The 20,156-nt window shown below is 37.7% G+C and overlaps 1 protein-coding gene across 5 annotated transcripts in view; it reads left to right on the forward strand.

Moving 5' to 3' along the window:
* The window catches only part of rad18 (RAD18 E3 ubiquitin protein ligase), a 28,608-nt gene that overhangs the window by 3,470 nt on the left and 4,982 nt on the right, over positions 1 to 20,156 (forward strand). For 2 of the 5 annotated variants that reach the window (XM_029278946.2, XM_020642091.3), the window contains 8 exons: positions 2,763 to 3,190; positions 3,968 to 4,067; positions 5,620 to 5,807; positions 6,845 to 6,915; positions 7,824 to 7,884; positions 12,725 to 12,856; positions 14,537 to 14,663; positions 17,698 to 17,742. In XM_029278946.2, coding sequence (XP_029134779.1) covers positions 2,763 to 3,190; positions 3,968 to 4,067; positions 5,620 to 5,807; positions 6,845 to 6,915; positions 7,824 to 7,884; positions 12,725 to 12,856; positions 14,537 to 14,663; positions 17,698 to 17,742 — 1,152 coding nt within the window. Of the gene's footprint in view, positions 1 to 2,762; positions 3,191 to 3,967; positions 4,068 to 5,619; positions 5,808 to 6,844; positions 6,916 to 7,823; positions 7,885 to 12,724; positions 12,857 to 14,084; positions 14,474 to 14,536; positions 14,664 to 17,697; positions 17,743 to 20,156 lie in introns of those variants that run through there. The other 3 variants (XM_029278945.2, XM_029278947.2, XM_065954517.1) reach the window with 2 other exon arrangements.

The raw sequence follows: 20,156 nt of genomic DNA on the forward strand, positions 1-20,156 counted from the left end.
CTGCTTTTTCAGAAATAGATAAGTCTATGACGTTTTATGACTGGTCTGTGTTGGGTGCATTATGGATGGGTCTCACTCTCACCCTGCTAGGTGGACACAGACTGGCTTTAAGTTAATCAGTGAGCTTTGTCCCTGTATAATAAACAACAAAAATAACTGGCTAATGTAAATATATGGGATGATTGCTTTTATACGATATTATAGTTGTCAGTTTACCTTTCCATTGATTACATCAATATTATCCCACTCTGAGAGGTCTCTCTTCAAACTTCACCCTCTCTGATTGTCATCACTGCTGAGATGAGTCGCTTACGCATCTCCTCTGTGTTCAGTTTTTTAATTTCCTGTTGTCTAGTGTTGGGCAGCTAAAGCATGCAATTCTTTCTTTGATAGATAGCTCTGTCATAAAGTCTTGTTGTTACGTGGTAATGGATTTGTCTCAAACAGTTAGTCTTTGTTTTGGATTTATTCATTTGCACCGAATAATATCTACTGCCCAAAGACAAGAACTGTCTCTGTCACATGAAAAAGTTGGGCCTGGGTAAAACATATTATCAAGCCTGTTCTCCTTTTGTTTTACATGAAAGAGAGGGAAAAAACAAAACTCAAACAAAAAGAAACTCTTAACCCTGAGTGCTTACCTCATTACTGAGTCACTTACAGAATGCTCCACTTACAACAATATACTGTATATGGTGAGCAAATTCACAAGTGAGTGTACAGCCCTCTTTTCATTTTCCCTCTATGAATTCACATGTGAAACATACTCACCTCAACCTCAGCAATGTAAAGAAAATGCACTGTTAGCACTCTTTTTTGTAACTCTTTTAACACATTTTGTAGTGAAAAGACTTTTGACTCTGCAGCAGTAAACAAGATATTTGAATTACTATGGGCTATAATGGCCATAGTAGTTTTTATCGCTGGAAAAAAATGTTTTTCTTAGTAAGAAGAATGCAGGAAAAAGAGGTTAATGCATAGAAAAATAAACACATCTTTATACTTACTAATTATATGAGAAGAACCATGGGACAAAATAAATGTAACTAGTGTTGTAATTGAAGTAGTTGTTGTTGACTTGTTTGTGGGTCTTAGGTCGGGTTAGGGTGTCAGTCAGACTTCAAACTAAAAACCTAAACTTCTGTGTTGATTCCCTCAGAACAGCATTTTGACCTCACAGGGATTCTTGGTGTGCTTCCCAGTGTCTTGATTTTTACATATTGTAGCTCATTTCTTATACTTTTTGTGCCTTGCTTTGTTTCCAGTAAATTGGTCATTTTAAAGTATAAATTTGCAGCCACTGCCAAGCCTCTCTTCCATTCATAATACCCTGAGAGATATGGTCTGTATATTATGAATGGCTTGAGTGTCCTTCCCCCTTCAGAATAATGAGTTTTGGATATGGTCGGATTGAACTGTTATATTTAGATCAGCTCCACGTCCTCATTCTCCACCTACAATGAGTTCAAGCCAAGCCCGGGCAGACATTGAGTTTTATTTTGGAAGAGGAGTCAGAAAAATCATTTTTCATATTATGGTGTCTGAGCTACAATAAGGTAATGCCAATAGAAGGAATACCATTTTGTTTTCATTGAGACTTTTAACTGTTTTTTGGACCATTGGTGGTGCAGATCATTTAAAGCATTTTTTAAAGAGGTGTCCCTTGCGTTTATTACTTAACAAAAAAAAAATCCCCTTCACTTCAAATCCTTAGAGGTCATTGCATAACTTCAGTGACTAGTTTTAAACGCAAAGTAAACCTTTTATGTACGTGATGTCTTAAAATAAGGACTTATTTGCTCTTCTGACAGGTGTCTTCTCCATGGCAACAGCCAGTAAACCTGCACTCAGCACTATTTAGAACCATTTGACACACTAACGATATGGAAACACATCTTTACTCAAATGAGGCAGAAACTGATGGCTGTTATGTGTAATGATAGAACATTGGAACTAGCCAGGTTGTGCTGAGTCACAGTGCTGTAAGCGTTTAAAAGCAACCAATGAGCTCAAAATAAACCACAGGGACAATGGTTAAGACAGTGTATGAACGGCCACTCTTTGATGAGTCACTCATGATGGTTTGGGTGATTTTTCATAGAACTTTCCTCCTTTATTCTTTGACTTATGGAAATCTATCAGACTTAAAGGACTGAAAAGAATGTGTTTGTTTTCCTGGATGTATGCATTGTCATGGATTTATGCTGGAAGGAGACAACATTTCTTTAAGGTCTTTGTGGGTAAAATATCACATTTGTGCACAGCAGTTGTGGCAATACTGTGTGTGTGTGAACGAGTGTTAATGTACCCTAATGGGGACAGTGAGTCTAAATAAGTTTTAAATATGGAAAAGGGAACATCACACACCTCATTGGTTCCATTTTATTGCCAAGTAATGGCCCAGTTGCAATTTGTTTGCTTTCCACATTTCCAAGAGTGAAGCCAAAGAAGTGTTTCTCTCGGTCCGGAGGAAAGGAAAGCGATAATTGAGCAGGTGCAGCTGACGTTCAAGAGCTCTCAATGCCATTATCTGCAAATACAATGTGTTTTCACCCTCCTTTGCCTCTTTATGTTATTTGACATGTACTTGTTGATAAATGTTTGGAGGTATATACTTTCTTTTGTTAGAGGCGCAGGAGGTGCTGCATAATGTATCAGATTGAGCTCTATCTTGTCAAAGAGTGATGGTGGACTGCTCGCTTCATCACATGCCGCACACGTTTTCATTCACATGCACTTTGCCTTTATTTTCCTTTTTCCAGGCAGCAGTTGTCAAAGGCAAATTTTGACTCTCCTCCAATATCCCCAAAGACTCCAGCTTCAGCTGTCAAATGCAAAACTCCCAGAGAGAAAGGCCAGAAGTGTAAGAGCACCGTTTTGAGTCACTTTTTCCAAAAGAGGCCAAAGACATCTCCCTCGAAAGAAACCCATCGGGAAAGTTCTGCTGCTCATTGTACTCAGCAGGGATCGCGGACTGCACGCACTTCCAGTGTAATCAGCACTGATCTGCATTCAGCTACTGCTCAACCTCCAGTGTGTGTGAAGGAAGAGCCGATTGATGCAGAGGAGGGATTTATGCAGACGTTCATGTCAATCAAACAGGAGGACACATGCTCATACTTTATAAACACAGGAGCGGAGATGGCACATTCCTCTTCACCATTCAAAGATGTAAAGCCTGTAATCAAAGGTAAAGACTTTTAAATGTGCAGGTTAAGAGCACAGCGTCACTCAGCTTATTGTTTGTTAACTGACTCTTAGGGTTGAAATCTCACTCAATCATCATAAAAGGAAAGCTAGAATATGCTGCTGGTAGATCCAAAGCAGCAGAAGCAGCAGAAGATACAAACTGCAGTTGTATAAGCTGTAAGTGTTGCCTTTCACTGACCAAAAAACGTTAACATTATCAATATAGGTCGAAGAAAAAAAAAACTGCCTTTGGACATCCGTTGTTTATTACCAAAGTTTGCAGTTACTGTGATCACACTTTAAGTTTGCTTTTTCATTTATTTTACTTCTATACATCTAAGAAGCAGGCTCAGCTTTCACCCTATAAGAATAATGTAGAGCTGTGAGCAAGCGTCACCTCTGATGTTGAAAAATGAAGCCAACGTGAAAGTGCAAAATCCTGCAGTTTGTCGAGTGTCTGCTTGAGGCTGTCTGCAGAAGCACTGTAGTATGAGCGTTCAAATTAGTCCCAAACTGAAAACACCCCTCAAGGACTCAAGATAATACTCCCAAACTTTTTCAAGAAAATGTATTGTTGCTTTTTGCTTTTTTTAGATTATTAAATAGTTTGATTTAAATCAGAAAGGTTAGCTCTGTGCCGATTTATTTTTATCTTAGGTGAGTTGTTTTCACTGGTAGTGGAATTTAATGTGACTCAAGCACCTAAAATGTATTTATGGTTTGAAATTAGGATGCTAACTTTAGCCTTCCTTTTTGTGAATCGTTTTTTTTTTTCCAGTGGAGTGTCCTGTGTGTTCTGTGAGCGTGCCGCAGCAGTTCATCAACAAACATCTGGACACGTGTCTGAGCAGAGGAGAGAAGAAGGAGAGCTTGAGGAGGTAAAAAGCCTCATCACCGAACACTTACAGGAAGGCTCTCTACTGTTGTTTACTCATGCTGTCATACTCTTTCATCAGGAGGTAGTATTTAAGTTAAAGACGCTTCATAGATTTTCCAAAGACTAGAAAGAGAGGGGAAGTGTTGCCGTTCACATTTATCTCTACTCGTCCCAGTATGTTGGTCGGGCTAGGAGGTACTGTAAAGGTCCTGGTATAGAGGCAGTTCTGTACAGTCACAGAAAATAAGAACATTATGGAACTTTTCAGTTCATTTTCTAATGTGAATTATTAATGAGCACAGATCAATACTTTGACAAATCAGATCAGCCTACAACTACTGTAAATGGAGAAACAAATCATAGAACATAGCAGCAGGCTGCTAGGCTATGTAGCTCATTTTAACAGCTACATCATATGGCTTCTAAAAAACATAAATACATTTGCATTGGCCTGACATTTCTGTAACTTCACATTAAGAATATATATCCTGAATGCTCTACATCAGTGGCAGTCTTCTTGGCTCTCCTTTACGGCTGTCCCCTCTACAGTCAGTCATTGTGTTACACCTTTTCCATATTAGATATACTGTTGAGGTTTTGCAGACCCTGCCCAGTCTGGCTGAGATCTTTCTGAATTAAGGGGGGTGCAGACACTCCTGCCAGAGTAAATCAGGTCTAAGCTCACATATTCATCTGTTTCCCAGACTTCACTCTATATATAAAGTAGGATGGTATTGGCTTTATCTGTTTTATACACTTTTTCTGCTACCTGCTCTTTCCACTGTCTGACTTGATCGTTTCTGCTCACTTCTTTTCTTTCTTAAACAGCTCTTCACTTAGTCCTTCTAAGCTTTTGTTTGTTTAAAATGTAAATCACTGCAAAAACACAATTGCTCTTACTAGTACATTTGTAGTCTTATCATAATTACCTGGCTTCATTACTTGCTGAAGACACTCTGACGTTACATGACACACTGATCCTTGTGAGTGGCCTCTGAAACCAGCTTCTCCAGGGCGTTCAAGGACCCATGCAGAAATTATGAGGTTCTGCTAATGATTGATTATATTTGTGTTACAGTGCAAAACACTTCATCAGGAGTAGACCTTGGTGTCATGATGATAAAGTGCAGAGGTTTTTAATATTCTGGCTGTTTGTTGCCAGCCATTAGGAGAAAGATTCCTCCCGCAACCAGCCTTAATAACTTCCATTTAATGTTTTATATTCAAGGAAAAATAGAAAATGTAGCCAAAAAGAGACATTGGGCGTCTTTGCCAGATTATAACAGGGCTGTGGATCATCAGAGTGTCTGCACCAGGCTGACAAATATCAACTACCATCCATTAATATCACTTTGTTATGAGCTCTGCCAATGTGGCCGCTGTATGATAAATTTGATTAAGCTGACATAATCCATCAATCCTTTTATAGCTAATGATACCTTTTTTATTTCGAGCAGTCTTAAGATGTTTATTACAGCTGAGCGCAGACAGATGCATGATCAAGTCATAGCTGATGATAAGCAGAAATGAACAAGTCCGCCTGCTGGTTGCAGTTCCATTGGGGGGACAAGGCGCCCGATGGGGAAGGCGGTGTACAACCTGCTGTCCCTGCAGGAGCTGAAGAGGAGGCTGAGGGAGTGCCACCTCTCCATGCAGGGCTCACGGGACCAGATGATCAAAAGACACCGGGAGTTCGTCCAAATCTACAACGCTCAGTGTGATTCCTTAAACCCAAAATCAGGTGACCATCTTCAGACTTCTGAAGCAAAATAACAGACCCACTATAATGTTTATCCAGCATGCAAGACTCTGAATAGCAAAGTAGCTCTTCATATATACTGTATATATATATTTGTGTATAAATCAAACAAAGCTGAAGATGAATTACTAAAATGACCGAATAATTAGTTTGTGATTTAACCAACCACCAGTTGGGAACTGAATCAAATTGAATTGATTTTTTATTTTTATTTTTTTTTTATAAATATGGATGATGCAATTAAACACAGTTTAATACAGAACATGAAACTGATGTGCTGCACACAGTTATTCAGTCAGCTATTTCTTATTTTCAACTCTTGTCCCTAGCGGAGGCTTTAGGTAAACAGTGTATAAAATATATAACATTCAGTAACATAAAACCAGAAAACACATTATGAGGAAACATTAGAATACATGTACCACAATATAATACACACACTCATTCTACAAACCAATATAAATTAAGTTTAAGAAACATACACAGTTAAAGCAAGATTTGTTTTTCTTAACATTTTTATTTCCCAACAGTTTTGCCATTCAAATTTAAGAAGACAGTAACATGGTAATTTCCCTGTACCAAAGTGATGTCCTCCTAGCTTTTAGTATTAGAGATAGTCCTGGTCTTTATTTTTTCACTGTGAGACTGAAAAAGTCTGTAATCCCCAAAAAGCTGGAACCATCAAATGTTTTATATTTATTTACCCTTAAAAACCAACAAACTCTCAGCGAGCAACAAACATGCTCTAAATGTTTTTGTCAATAACTGATCTATGATATGACTACTAAGTCTAACGAATGATCCTGCTTTAGAGACATGAATACATTCTGTGAGTACTGATTTAATCTTAACAGGTTGTGTTTGTATTTACTGCCCCCCCCCACCCCCCCCAGGAATGTCTTCATACTGAAGAGCTTCCTCAAGGGGATAAAACGTTTTATTTGCTCGATAGCACAGCTCTCATAACGGGCAATATTTGTGATCTCTGGAGTAATGAAGATTTCTCTGTCCTCTGTCAGCTGAAGATATTGCCAAAGAGGTGGAGGCCAATGAGAAGATCAAGAATCAGCTGCAGGGGAAAGCCAAACCTGTGAGTACTTAATGGAATCGCTGAAATGAAAAGAAAGCTTGAAATGTTTTATTATTTTTTCTTTAAAAATGTTCCCCCGTAGAGTTAATTTATTTATACATTTTTACTGCTTGTGGCTAAAAAGCAGGTAGCTGTGATGTTCAGTAAAAGAGGAAAGGCAGGTAGAAATAAGACTCTTATGAAACAGATTTTTAACATAGTAATAACTAAGGTATTTTACCTGCTTTTTGTAACATAACAATGAGTAAGGTCTTTTACCTGCTTTTTGTAACATAACAATAAGTAAGGTTTTTTACCTGCTTTTTGTAACATAACAATGAGTAAGGTCTTTTACCTGCTTTTTGTAACATAGTAATAAGTAAGGTCTTTTACCTGCTTTTTGTAACATAGTAATAAGTAAGGTCTTTTACCTGCTTTTTGTAACATAGTAATAAGTAAGGTCTTTTACCTGCTTTTTGTAACATAGTAATAAGTAAGGTCTTTTACCTGCTTTTTGTAACATAACAATAAGTAAGGTCTTTTACCTGCTTTTTGTAACATAACAATGAGTAAGGTCTTTTACCTGCTTTTTGTAACATAACAATAAGTAAGGTCTTTTACCTGCTTTTTGTAACATAACAATGAGTAAGGTCTTTTTACCTGCTCTTTTGTAATGTTAACAGACAAAGAGTAAGGTCTTTTACCTGCTTTTTGTAAAGTGTCTTGAGATAACACTTGTTATGAGTTGACGCTATACAAAATAAATTGAATTGAATTGAATTTGTTCCATCTCAGGGATGGACAAAGTACCATTTAGGGGAAATACTAAATGGAGAATGTGATAACAAGAATTTGTCTACTCTTGAGCTCATTCCTCTTATATTGATGGTAATGGCTAATGTACATGATGTCATCAACATCTCTTGCAGGTCATGGTTTTCTCAAAGAAGCAGTCTGAGGAGGAGATAGAGGAAGTGCATTCTAACTATCGTAAGTGATTGTTTATTTAAACCTGAGGACTCTGACTTTACAAACTGAACAGCTCAGGTAGATGCTGCTTGTATCTCGTGCCCAAATGCTCATTTGAATTATTATTATTTTAAATCACATTCATAATTGTTGAATTTAGATAATTAATCAGAGTTAATTTTTATTTTATTTTTTTAACTTAGTTTTTATTTATTTTTTCCATCAACAACAGTACAATATGGAAAATTCTGAATCCTCTGCTCTCCTCCAGCGGGACACCTCAAAAACCCCTCCACTCACGTTTGCACAAAGAAGTTATCAATTAGAACGCACTATAATTAAGCACCATTAAGTGCAAGCAGTGGACTCAATTGTCCTTTGTTTGAGCTGCAATTTCCTGTGGCCTGCATTGTTGTGTTAGCAGGCTAATGTTAGCACACTTTGCTTAACTCATAGCTTCACATTGCATGTATAATTGAAACAGAATGACTGACATCTAAAGACACTTATGTGACCAAATCAGCAGTGGGCAGGCTGTTATTCTTCTTTTCTCTCGTCCGTGACAGAAGCAGCTTTGTATGCAGGTCAGTCCCGTTCATGTAAGCATGATGTAAACATGATGTAAACACGATGTAAACATGATGTAAACACGATGTAAACACGGCCCGACAACTGTACAGCTGGCGGGACTCGTGCTTCTCACTCATTGTCAGAGAGATAATTATATAGAATAGACTTTATTTCTGCTATTGCTGTTTCTGATATGTTTGTGTAAAATGTCGCACATTCTGCCTTTAAGTTCTTGAGCAAATATTCTTAGTTAAATCTCAACCCTGCAGATCACTAGAAACAAGTTATCTAAATGAATCAGTCATACTCTGTTGAAAAGAGAAAATGATCGACAGTTTCACAATTCTCATTCAGTGAAAATGCAGAAATGTGTATTTTTTTTAGATCACACCAGGTGTGATATGGGTGACCCAACCAGGTGCAGTGAAATCCCCTCTTGACTTCTGCAAGCTCTTTCATAGGGTGAAATACGTGTTCATGAAAAGGCTGTGTTGATTCCTCTTTTCATCCCACAGCCACAGGAGTCAGGAAATAAGCTGTAATGATTTCTGCTGTATTTTTTTGTGTGTCAAATGTTGTGCATTCTTCCTTTAAAAAAAAATGTATAGCAGACTAGAACAATGTTGATTCTAGAAGTTGTATCACTGTAATGGATGTCTCAAAAATTACATATTAATGAGATAAACATTTGGCATCTTAGTGACAGCCTGTAATGACATTTTCCAAAGCAGACCAGAGTCTTTTGAATCTAGGGAAAGGCTCATTTTTCCATTTCATTGCAGAGACTTTGGTTGGAAAATCCAGTCAACAGGCTGCAATCTTTCTTGAGACAAAATCCATCAACTAAAACTACAAAACTTGTTTTGTTCTGTCAAAGCTGAGTGACTGTAGCATGTTTATTTAGTGGGGGAGACTGTTGTCTGGAAACTGAAGCAACAATATTAACAGTATTGCGTACTTTGGATCTCCAACAAAATAGGATTTTACAGGCAGTGTGTCTCCCAGCCACGTTTTCCATCTCACTTTATTCAGTCTAGAAGCTTTCCATTAAAAGCCAGCCTCATATACCTTCCAAAAACACATTCCCAGCTACAGAAATTAGCAGAATTACTTCATCTTCAGTATGTGAGTCATTTAGCAGCAAGGGATGGAATGAAAATGTAAACTGATGAGGTGACTTAAGGTTTTACTTTTGTGGTCAGAAAAAAAAAAAACGTATTTCCATTTTTATTATGACAAATAAGCTCTGTCTAAGTTTTTGTTTTCATTTTCTATGCGCTCAGATTCACAGGAATCTGCTCCAGCTGTGTGTTTTTATCCTCAGAGTCAAGGCTGAGAAAGAACAGCAGCAACAGAGAACATCATCCCAAGTCATGAAAAGCTTGTTGAAAAAAACTCAGAGGAGCTAACATTAAAAGTGGTTGAAAAATGGATGTGACTCACAGGAGGTGGGTTCTAAAAATAGCCGCACTGCTGTGATAACCTCTTGATTTATCAGAGGAGGATGTGGATGACTCACTCTGCCAGCACGGGGAATGGTGAATGAGCAGACAGGAAGGTGAAAACAGCACACGTGCTCGCACAAACATCAAATCCGATGGTGCTTTTTAGTCCTCAATGTGACAGCACATTCTTCGAGAGTTAATACAATCAGACGCTGATTGTTCAGGGAAACATCCTCATAACCAGGAATAACTTTGAGGAAAAACATGGAAATCCTTCTGTAATGAGAACCCGCCCCCCGGAGAAGTTTGATTTGTGTATGTAACTCCCAGATGTTCAAACCTCGGCATGTAAACAAGCTATACTTAACATGAGGGAACTTAACACATTGCAACGACTTAATCCAGTAATGTGATGATGACATGACAAGTTATACTTTGACAAGTTATATTTTTAATTGATTTTACTCAACAGACCCATTGAGATTAAAAAGCTAATTTGAAAGAGATACTTGGCCAAGGTAGCAACCATAAGAAAACCCCCCAAAACATAAAAAATACCATAAAACACAAAAAATGGGGAAATCCGAACAATATTTAAAAAAGTCTGCCACACGTCTGTCACCAAATCAAAACGATTGTTTCCTATTTGTTTTATTTTCTCTCTGCACAGAACCCTTGGTTACACTGTGTTGTTATATTTGAGTGTAATTCCGACACTCACCTGTCGGGGGAGTCTTGACTTATGCTGGGAGTAAAGCCAAGACTCCATCTACCGGTAATAGCAGCCAGGTGTGTGAATGAAGGCAATTGGAGTCATTTGATTAGAGTGTATTTGTGTTTGTATTGATGGAATACACGTATTAATTAAATCCCAATGGAAAAGGTAAATAAACGGATCGGCGTATCCAAAACGATGATATGCGTTGATCGGACATTGGATTTGTTGCACTGACGAGAACACGCGTCCCAACTAGATCTCTCTCTCTCTCTCTACTGAATCCATCACAAATCCAAAAAGCAGACATTATGCTCCCTTTTCAACACAAGGACATTTTCTCCTATCTTCTATCCTTCCACGGCCGTTGTGCAAGCTAACATAGTTGTTTCTACCAGATGAACTTTAACTAATCTAAGGACAGCAGGCAGTAAACCGTGGTTTCATGTGATTGGCCTAATTGGTGTGAATGGATAGCAGGATAGCCCATGTCTCTAAGACTTTGATAGTTAAACATTTTTGCATGGTGTATTTACAAGAAACCATTTTTCTTTCAATGCAATTCAGGCAGTCTTTGAGCTACATTCTCTTTCTCCCAGAGAAAGTAGAGTCATAGTAACATCTGTGGGATTGACAGGTGTTTACTCGTAGCACAGTCAGCTGCCGTCCCTTACTTCCACTTGATTTTAACTATAACAAGATTCCCTCTCCCCCCTTGTCAGAATGTGACAGGCAGTGACGTACCTTTTTCACAGCAGTCTTTCAGACACAAAGGAGGGGCTGTCATTGTGTCTGTGGAGTCTGTTCTTAGTAGTGTGTATGACAAACATTTTCATTTACAACTAAATACGGTATGTGCTGTAGATGGTTGAATAAGTCTCAGGTAGTTCAGCTGTTCCATGTGCAGAAAGTTTCATGTTTAAGTAAGTCTGATAATAACAGGGTGGTGCCCACTCCTCTTCACATTGTGTGTTTATTACATCAGTGGTCAAAGACAAAAAGTGTTTTTTCTTTCCTAGAACTGGAGTGCATATTTTCATTTGAGTACAAAATTAGCTAGATTGGGTTCATTAGGTTTTTCCATTTGTGCCATCTAAAACAGTGGGAGGGAGAGATGCTTTTTAAATGTCTCGTCGCTGCTTGTCCCATGCTTTCTATAACAGCTTAAAATGGAAACATTTGATTTGAACACACATGGACCTCGGGAATATCAGCAATTGGCAGAATACCAAGGAAACATTTTGCCTCCTCCAAATGTAGAAATGTCATTTTTCACTCATTAAATTCTCAGAGATTTCCCCTAGGCTTTATTTTTGTATCAACTTAAATATTATATTATGCCTGAAATATTCAAAAGGCCTTATTTAGAAAATAATTTAAAAACTGTTCCTGAAAAAAATAACAACCAACAATCACTCTTCACTTAATTGCAACATGTAGAGCACACCTTTGTTAATTCTAATGTTTGTTTCGTCAGTGTGTTAATGTGAGTATCACAGATTTTCAGACGTTCTGTATTTCTGCGATTAAATCGATAATTTATGTTTGGATGACTGCCCAAACTGAATTTATGCTCTTCTACTGCCTGCTTCGATTCACGGTCAGAGATAATGTCTTTTCAATGACTTTGTAAGCTTCCACCACAGCACTGAAAGTCCTTTTTTTTTGCTGCTGTGATCCCATCTTGGAGCTTGTGTGTATGGTGTTGAATAAATCCTTGTGTTTTGTCTAATCTGTTTAACCTTTCAAGGTTGGAATTTGTCTGTTGTTGCTCAAAATATGAATCTGATTGGCCTGATATGGAAGAATTATCCAAAAGAAAGATGAGTCCATGTTCTGTATTAATACATGCTTTCCAAAACAACACACTGTCCAGTCGCCTTTTTTTCTGTTGCTATTTCTCAAAACTATTTCCTTTAATGCAGTCCAGGATGTGCTGTGTTGTCACCTATTATCCACAATCAAGCATCCACTTAACTTTGAATTATTAGCAACAGCGTTAGCCTACATATTAGCATGTGTGTTGCATTAAGCTCATTCACGTGATGCATATACCTCTTATACTTCTGCATAAGGTCATTGTATCCAGTCCTTTAAACGTTTGCCATCATATGTGCTCTTTTCCCTGCAGGGAAGCAGCACAGCAGTGACTTTTCCCGTCTGATTGCTCAGGTCCGAGGTCGTCTAGAGACCAGCAGACAGACCTGCATCAAACAGGAAGCCGTTGCAGATGGAGGGGACAAACATAAACCACACTCTGCAGGTACGGCACCAGCCATAAAACTTCCTCTAGCTGCAGGACAGTTGTAGTCTTGTCTGATATCCTGCAGCATAGGTCACCTGATCCACAGAACATGTACCTTTCCTTATTGTAAAAGAAGTGCAAATTAATTGCTTTGTGATTAAATTGTTTTTCCCAACAAAATACAAATGAAGCCATGCTATGCAGCTCCACATGGTTATTGTCATTCTCTTCTGGCAGATGTGTGTGAATCGATTGCTCCATCCTTTTTAAATCACCAAATTAAATGGTCTGTGGGATTTCATATGTTTTGGATGATGTTAGAGGAAATGCAGAAAATAATTAACCAAATGCTATTGAAAAGTGCTAACAAGGAGAGAAAGAATGCAAGGCTGAAACACATGCACAGCCACTTTGAAGGATGCACACATTATTATTGAGAATAAGTGGAAAATGGTTCATCTCAATCATTTCTTTGAGTTTAATTACAACCTGAAAAAAATCTCTCACTGTCTCAACAAAACTAAGTCAACTCTTCAACTGTAACTCAAAAAGCAGACATGATTCAAACAGATTTGGATTGTTTCTTATCTGTTCTGTCAACCTGCTGCAGCTGGAATCATCCGACCCTTTCTTTTTAAAATCTCGACAGAGTTTTGACTTGTGATCCATAACTCTGCATGCTTTCTGTTTTGTCTGTCTATCACAGAAGGTTATTTGACACTGCAGCTTATTTTAAGTTCTTACTAGAGAAACACATACACATGTTTCACACATGTAAATGTATTTCCCATATTGTGTATATAGGCAACACCCCTCACTGCTTATATCAGACTCTCCTCCTGATATAATTTCTAAGTGTTTACCCCACCTTTATTTGTAAATTATAAAAATAATTGTGCTCTGCAATCTGCACAATCAGTGATTAAACTGTCTTCATTAGTCATGGTTTTATTTATGAGGATGTTACAGTAAAACATGTAGCTAGGAACTCAAACAGCTTCTCAATGACTACATTCAGCATCTTGCATACTTTTACATGAGAAGCTTTGATTGTGCTTATCCTTCATGATGACATTTTAACTTATAAACCTTTAGAACTTAAAGCCACTGTTTAAATTTTACAATTAGGATTGATCCACTGACAATCTTAAAAAACCTGACAAAGCAAAGGAGGTGCTCGTGCAGATTAGCCTGCAGAGAAAGATCAGAAGTTCCCTCAGCTTTACAGTTCTAACTTATCTTTCAGCTGTCCAACAAACACAAGCTGGTCTGGATCAGTCTCACCGCCATCACAACCGCTGGACAGCCACAGCATGCAACTCCACTCAGTACCAAAAAGCTCTCTTTACGCAAACAAACCAACACCGAGTGGCCGAATGTAAAAGCGACCAGCTGTTAATCATAGTGGAACATTTAGCAGATGGGGGCATGCTCTAAATAAATACATGAATGTTGTCTTTTGCTGCCTATTTGTACACCTTTTAGAATAAAAGGCACACACACAAATAGTTCATGAAATGGTCCTTTGTGTTAAAAAGGCTTATTGTGATAAATGTCAGTCTTGTTTTAGCATAGGAACTATAAGTAATTCTGGTGTCTTCTGGCAACTATTCCACACCTCTTTAGACAGTCTTTTTCTCCTCTGTTTAGTTCCACCTGGATGTCTGACACAATGACCTATATGTTTGCCTCCTTCAGATCAAGCTGAAGAATCTGAAGGCTGTTTAGTGCTGAAGGTAGAAGAGAGAGAGGAAGATGAAGAGTCATCAGCAGGAGTGATTGACTTATCTTCAAGCCCCACTCATAGTGACGTGTCCATTAGCAGGTGAGAAAAGAGAGACATAGTGACTCATTCCCAGCTTTTTGGGTTCCAAAATACAACCTACTTATTGTGATTTCACACTGATAATGAAACGGAGGGACTTGTTTCGAATATAGCAGCTCTTCTTCCTGCAACTGTGACAATTCAGAAATCCCTCAGAGCATCACCGACTGGCTTCATTTCAGAAACATGATAACCATTTATTTCCAAGGCTCTGGTGTGTAACTCAAAGAACAGTGTTCTAATAATCTGTGTTTCATTTAATATTCAATTAGCATTTCTCATTAAATCACTGTGATGTGAAGCATTGTTATAACTCATTCTGAGGTAATTACATTTCGATGGGAACAAACTGAAGAAAAAAAAGGAGACGGCCAGCTCGTCTGTAGTCTATTTAGATCTGATAAGCTTTGTGCTTGTAATAAATAATTTTAAGGGGAAGAATCAAGGAGGTTTTCTGCATAGTAAGGAAAAAACACCCATGAATAACAAAAGTGTAATGCAGCAGTTTAGTAAAAATAGAGAATCACATCTCGTTCTAAATCTGTACATTGAGGAAAACGATATCTGTAGTTTTCTGCTAATCCCTGTCCTGACTGTGTGGACATGTCTGAAACACAGCAGGAGAACCAGTAGATCCAGATAGACAAACAAACACAGACACTCTCAAATCATTATCATGTCCTTTTTGTAGATGAAAGTAAGTTCAGAGTAGTCAGAGGTGGAACAACAAAGAAAGTCCGACATTATACCTCTAAATGTCACTCTGATATTATTATTGTTTATTAGTCACAATAAACAGTCGTTCAATTCAATGTGGACTGAGGACATGCACAGGAGCATTCACTTTTCTTTTCTTTTGCAAGTTTTGATTTAGAATTCAGATCTCAAGCAGGACAGGTTCTAACACTCCCAGCAATGTGATGAAGTATAAACTGCATATTATACAATAATTATCACGTTAGACAAGAAAAGCATCTTAAAGAGCTTTGCAATACAAGTGCTTCACATGATAAGGGCATAAAATGACCAAAAGAAAAAAGAATAGGAAGCTGTTATAAATGGATAAAGGATGGAAAATAAAACCCTACTTGATTAAGTAGTAAGTAAAAAAAAAAAAAAAAAAGAAGGAATAAATAACACAAGATGGAAATGTAACCCACTGAATAGGTATAATAACTGTGCAGACAAAACTAAATCACAGTATAATTACAAACAGATGCTTGTTGTCTCTAAATGAGGCCTCGCAGCCACACTCTACATTTTGTTCTTAAGAACCAGACAAGCCTCTCTGCCGCATCATAAAGTACTGATATTGATGCTTTCCAGTGTGTGTGGTCAACAGAGCTTCTCAGGGATCAACACAAATCAGAACAGAGTTCAAATGTCCTGGTTTGTCCAGAAAACAGAGGGGAATTTGTCCCTGCTGTTGATCCTTACTGTTTGCATGCAGCTCAGTTTGGTGCATATAAGAGGAATGAAAATGACTGTTTAAAAGAAGATGTCTTCAAACACTGTTGAAACCCTCACATATAGGTAAAATATAGTATCCGTCCTGCAGCATTGATCTGGCCTGAGAGACTTGTCTTTTTTAAACTTTCATGTTGGTAGAGGGGAATGAAGTTGTCACAGCACACACGTCTCTATCACCTAAGGTAACGCCAGTTAATAATAAATAGAGTCGCCCTCGGCAAACGACAACCACGGAAATGAAGCTGTGCTGACTGTGGCAGCTATATGTTACAAATCAAAGCACATTAGAAACCCTGTCTCTCTATGATGATAATGATATAACAACCCCATTCAGACCTTTGCATATTTTCATATCAAAGAATTAACTTCTGTGTGGGAGCTTAAAAAGAAAGACTAAAAGTCTGTTTTGAACTTTCAAGTCCAGCAATGAAGAGCCACATGCAATAAAAAAAACACACCAACTATATGATACATGAGTCGCAGAGAGGAAATAAGGACCAATTAAAAGTTTGAGTTTCAAACAGAGGGACTTTAAAACACCAAACTTTTAGGAACATGTCAGTGTATTAGTGGATGTGCTGCTGGCTCTCACTGAATAAATTATGCTTTTTTTCCCTAGGAAACCAGGAATTGTTCTTTTGTTTTTTAAAAGACACTACTCATATGTTTTTTTTTATACCCGTGGCTTTGGTTCTCACATTGTCAGAAATCAAAAAAGAAAGACTGTAGTGGGAAGTTGAGGTCATTTCAAAGTGTTTACCGCTTGTTGTTGTACCAACAATAACATTGAGCAGCTTTTAAACTAAGAGTTAAAGTTGCCTTTTTATTTCATTTTAGTTTACTTTTATTGGATTTATCCAACACTACCTCTAGTCATTCATTCGTCGGCGTGGTTGGATTTTTTAAAATGTTATTTTCTATGATTTTGATAGTAAATATGAAGAAGATTACCTTGACATAAATATTGTATTGTTTACTCTCTTTATAAAGCTGTTATCATTGTTGTGTAAATCATTGGTTCTATAAATTATTAAGATTATATAATTTCCCTTTAACATACTTATTACATAACTAATGCTTTACAGCTGGATGTGTACCATGAAGTCATGAGCTCTCCATGCTGTCTAAACCTCATGTGTTCATCATGAGAATACGCTCTGTGATGAAACTGGATCCAACTTCAAGCATGGTCTTTAAATCATCAGGGACGTCCTGCTGTGATTCACCTGCATGCTTAGCGTTTCGATTTACAGTTTGTTTGAGAGATGATGGATCAAAGGCAATGCTTACATATGACACCTTTATTCCCCCTAAGGGGAATTTGTTTTGCACCAAGAGCCCCAAAAAAAACAAAAAAAACTTTCAAAAACAACTTCACAGCTATACAGTTTAGCACACAACATACACAAAGTATGAAATACAGATACATCATGAAAGCCTGATGTGGTAACCTATGAAGCATATCACATATGTTAGATGATGTGTTGACTTTTTATCTTGTTGTGTTCGCCCAGGTTCATATTCTATTTATAGTTAATTACAGCTCTTTTTTTCCCCTCTACAGTTCAATTTCGGACATCTTTGGTCCAGCGCCTACCAGAAACCTTGAGTAAGTGATTCTACTGTCATTCTGTCAGGAACAGTAATGCCACTTCAGTTTTTTATTATTTCTATTCATTTATGTACTATTAACTCACAGTGTTTTCATTACACGTCATTGCACACTTGTGTTAATACATAGATTGGGTGTCAACACACCGTTGTTCTCAGGATTGTTGTCCTCTGTGGAAGTTGTTTTTAATTTGAGGAATATTAGGCATTCCACACACTACCATTCTACCCCGCTGCTTAGAGGACAATTTGTCCCTCTTGATACATCGAGATTCCAACAATGTTTACAAAAAAAAAACACAACAAAACAAGTTGTATTTGCTCTATTTTGAATGTAAAACTGCAGCGACCAGGAGGCCTGTAGTGTATCTAAACATGAAGCTTATTAATGAATGATCGTCTATCTTTGAACATTCTTTGTTCTCCTCCTCTGTGGCAGCATTACGTTGTAGCTGTTGTCTGCTCATCTGCTGCTACCTTTGTATGATTTCTGCTGAGTATATCTTTAGATTTTGCACAAACAGCCACTTTGAGTTAAAGATGACCTGGTCAGAATTTGCTGTTTTTTTTTTTTTTTTGGGGGGGTGCTTATCTCAAGAATGCTTTTTATGACTTAATTTTAAACCAATGTCTGGAATGATGAGGTAATGCTCTAGCCAAAGGGTTTTGTTTTCTGCCTATTCTTTTTCTTTTCCACCTTTTCTTGTTCAGGACATCTGGGTTTATCTGCAACACACTTTTTTAATTTCAACAAAAGCAAAGGAAGTTGATCAATGCTAACTTCTGGTTCCCATCTCAACAAGCATATATTTTACAAAGGTGCTCTGACTATCTGGGTATTTAAAAAAAGGTGTCAAACAGAGAATGTTAATAAATTATGAGGACATTCTTGCTCCTCACATTTGTTCTATTGAGCCTATTGGAAGCTAACATTAATGCTAACTGGAATATTCAGCTAGCCAGCTCATCCATCACTCTGGTGAGAAAGTAAAGTAAAATAAACAGGGGGTGAATTTATTTTTGACTCGCTTTCAGAGCCAGCCTCAAGTGGACACTCGTGGAACTACATGTTTTCATGTATCAACATGAAACATATTTATATTTGTGAATGGCCTGATGGGTGCTGTTTATGGTATAGGTCTTTCAATTTCTCATCTTATTTCTGCAAACAACACAGAAATCTTTATAACTGATACCCTGCCTATGTCTATGTTTAATCTCAAAGGGTGGTCTGCAGGTAATTGCTGTTTAGTTTTTAGTGTAGGAAAGTATCTGGCACAGTGGGGTACATGTCTTGCTGTGTGATTTGCCTCTAACTTTTATTATTATCAGGTTTAATTTAATGTCTTCATAAGTTTGAAAATTAAATAGATACTGAATACTTTTTGAATATTACCACATATTGCGATGTTTCTAAAATCTGGATCACATCATGTCTTGACTTTGCTCCTCCGTCTTTGCTTTTCGAACCAGCCTATCATTATTGTATTGAGAACTACTTAATTGTGGCCTTGCAACCTACAGTAAAGCAAGAAGAGCAGCTAAGCCTGCTGTACTGAATGTTCTCCAGTCTGCCTTCATAAATGCTGCGTAGGGTTAAACAGGCTGTTGAGTGTCGTCCTATGCAAACATATACTGTTGTGATTTCCCTCGAGCAAGTTTGGGAAACCCATTTGTTATCAGAGGCAGGAAATAGCCTCGATCATCACGTTTATTCAAAACAAATTGTTGGCCAATAGTCGACCATAATCCCCAAGAAAGATGATTTTACCCAGGCTAAGTGTTTGTCAGAAAGCGAACGTCATTTTCCAGGGAGAGTCATTGGGATATTTCTCTTCAATTATAGCTTTGAAAAGTGGGCTCAATATAGAGATTTAATATGTACCTTAGTGTGAAGGCTGCGCTCTGTGTTCTTTTTTTTTGTATTAGGTTTTATTTCCTCATCATTTAGTGCCTGAACATTTAGTGCTGTCTTCTCTGTCAAATGATCCTGACGGTGCAATAAGTCAGCCACACGTACTGTGGCTCCTCAGCAAGGAGATGACTCACCGATCAAACGCTTCTCAACAAACTGCACAACAAGTTAGAGTAGGTGTTGCAGCATTGTACCCTGCTTTCCTGTTTCCTGTCATTTTTGGAGGTGGTGTGTCCTTATGATGCAAGAATCAAACTTGTTTGGTAATGATATGGAAATGAGAAAGGAAAGCAGGGTTGTAGTATTTGATGATACATTCTGTGTAAGATTCTCGGCCAGTTTAGATAAAACCCTGTCCTCTTGTGGTTAACAACACTTAGAGAGGCCCACTTAGGTTTCCCAATTTAGATACATATATTTATTGTGTAAGTAGAACAATGTAAATTATAATCTAGACACCAATTCATTATGATGTGTGCAATAATGTTCCTCTTTGT

This window comes from Labrus bergylta, chromosome 5 (genome assembly GCF_963930695.1).
Source record: "Labrus bergylta chromosome 5, fLabBer1.1, whole genome shotgun sequence".
In the NCBI taxonomy this organism is placed as follows: domain Eukaryota; kingdom Metazoa; phylum Chordata; class Actinopteri; order Labriformes; family Labridae; genus Labrus; species Labrus bergylta.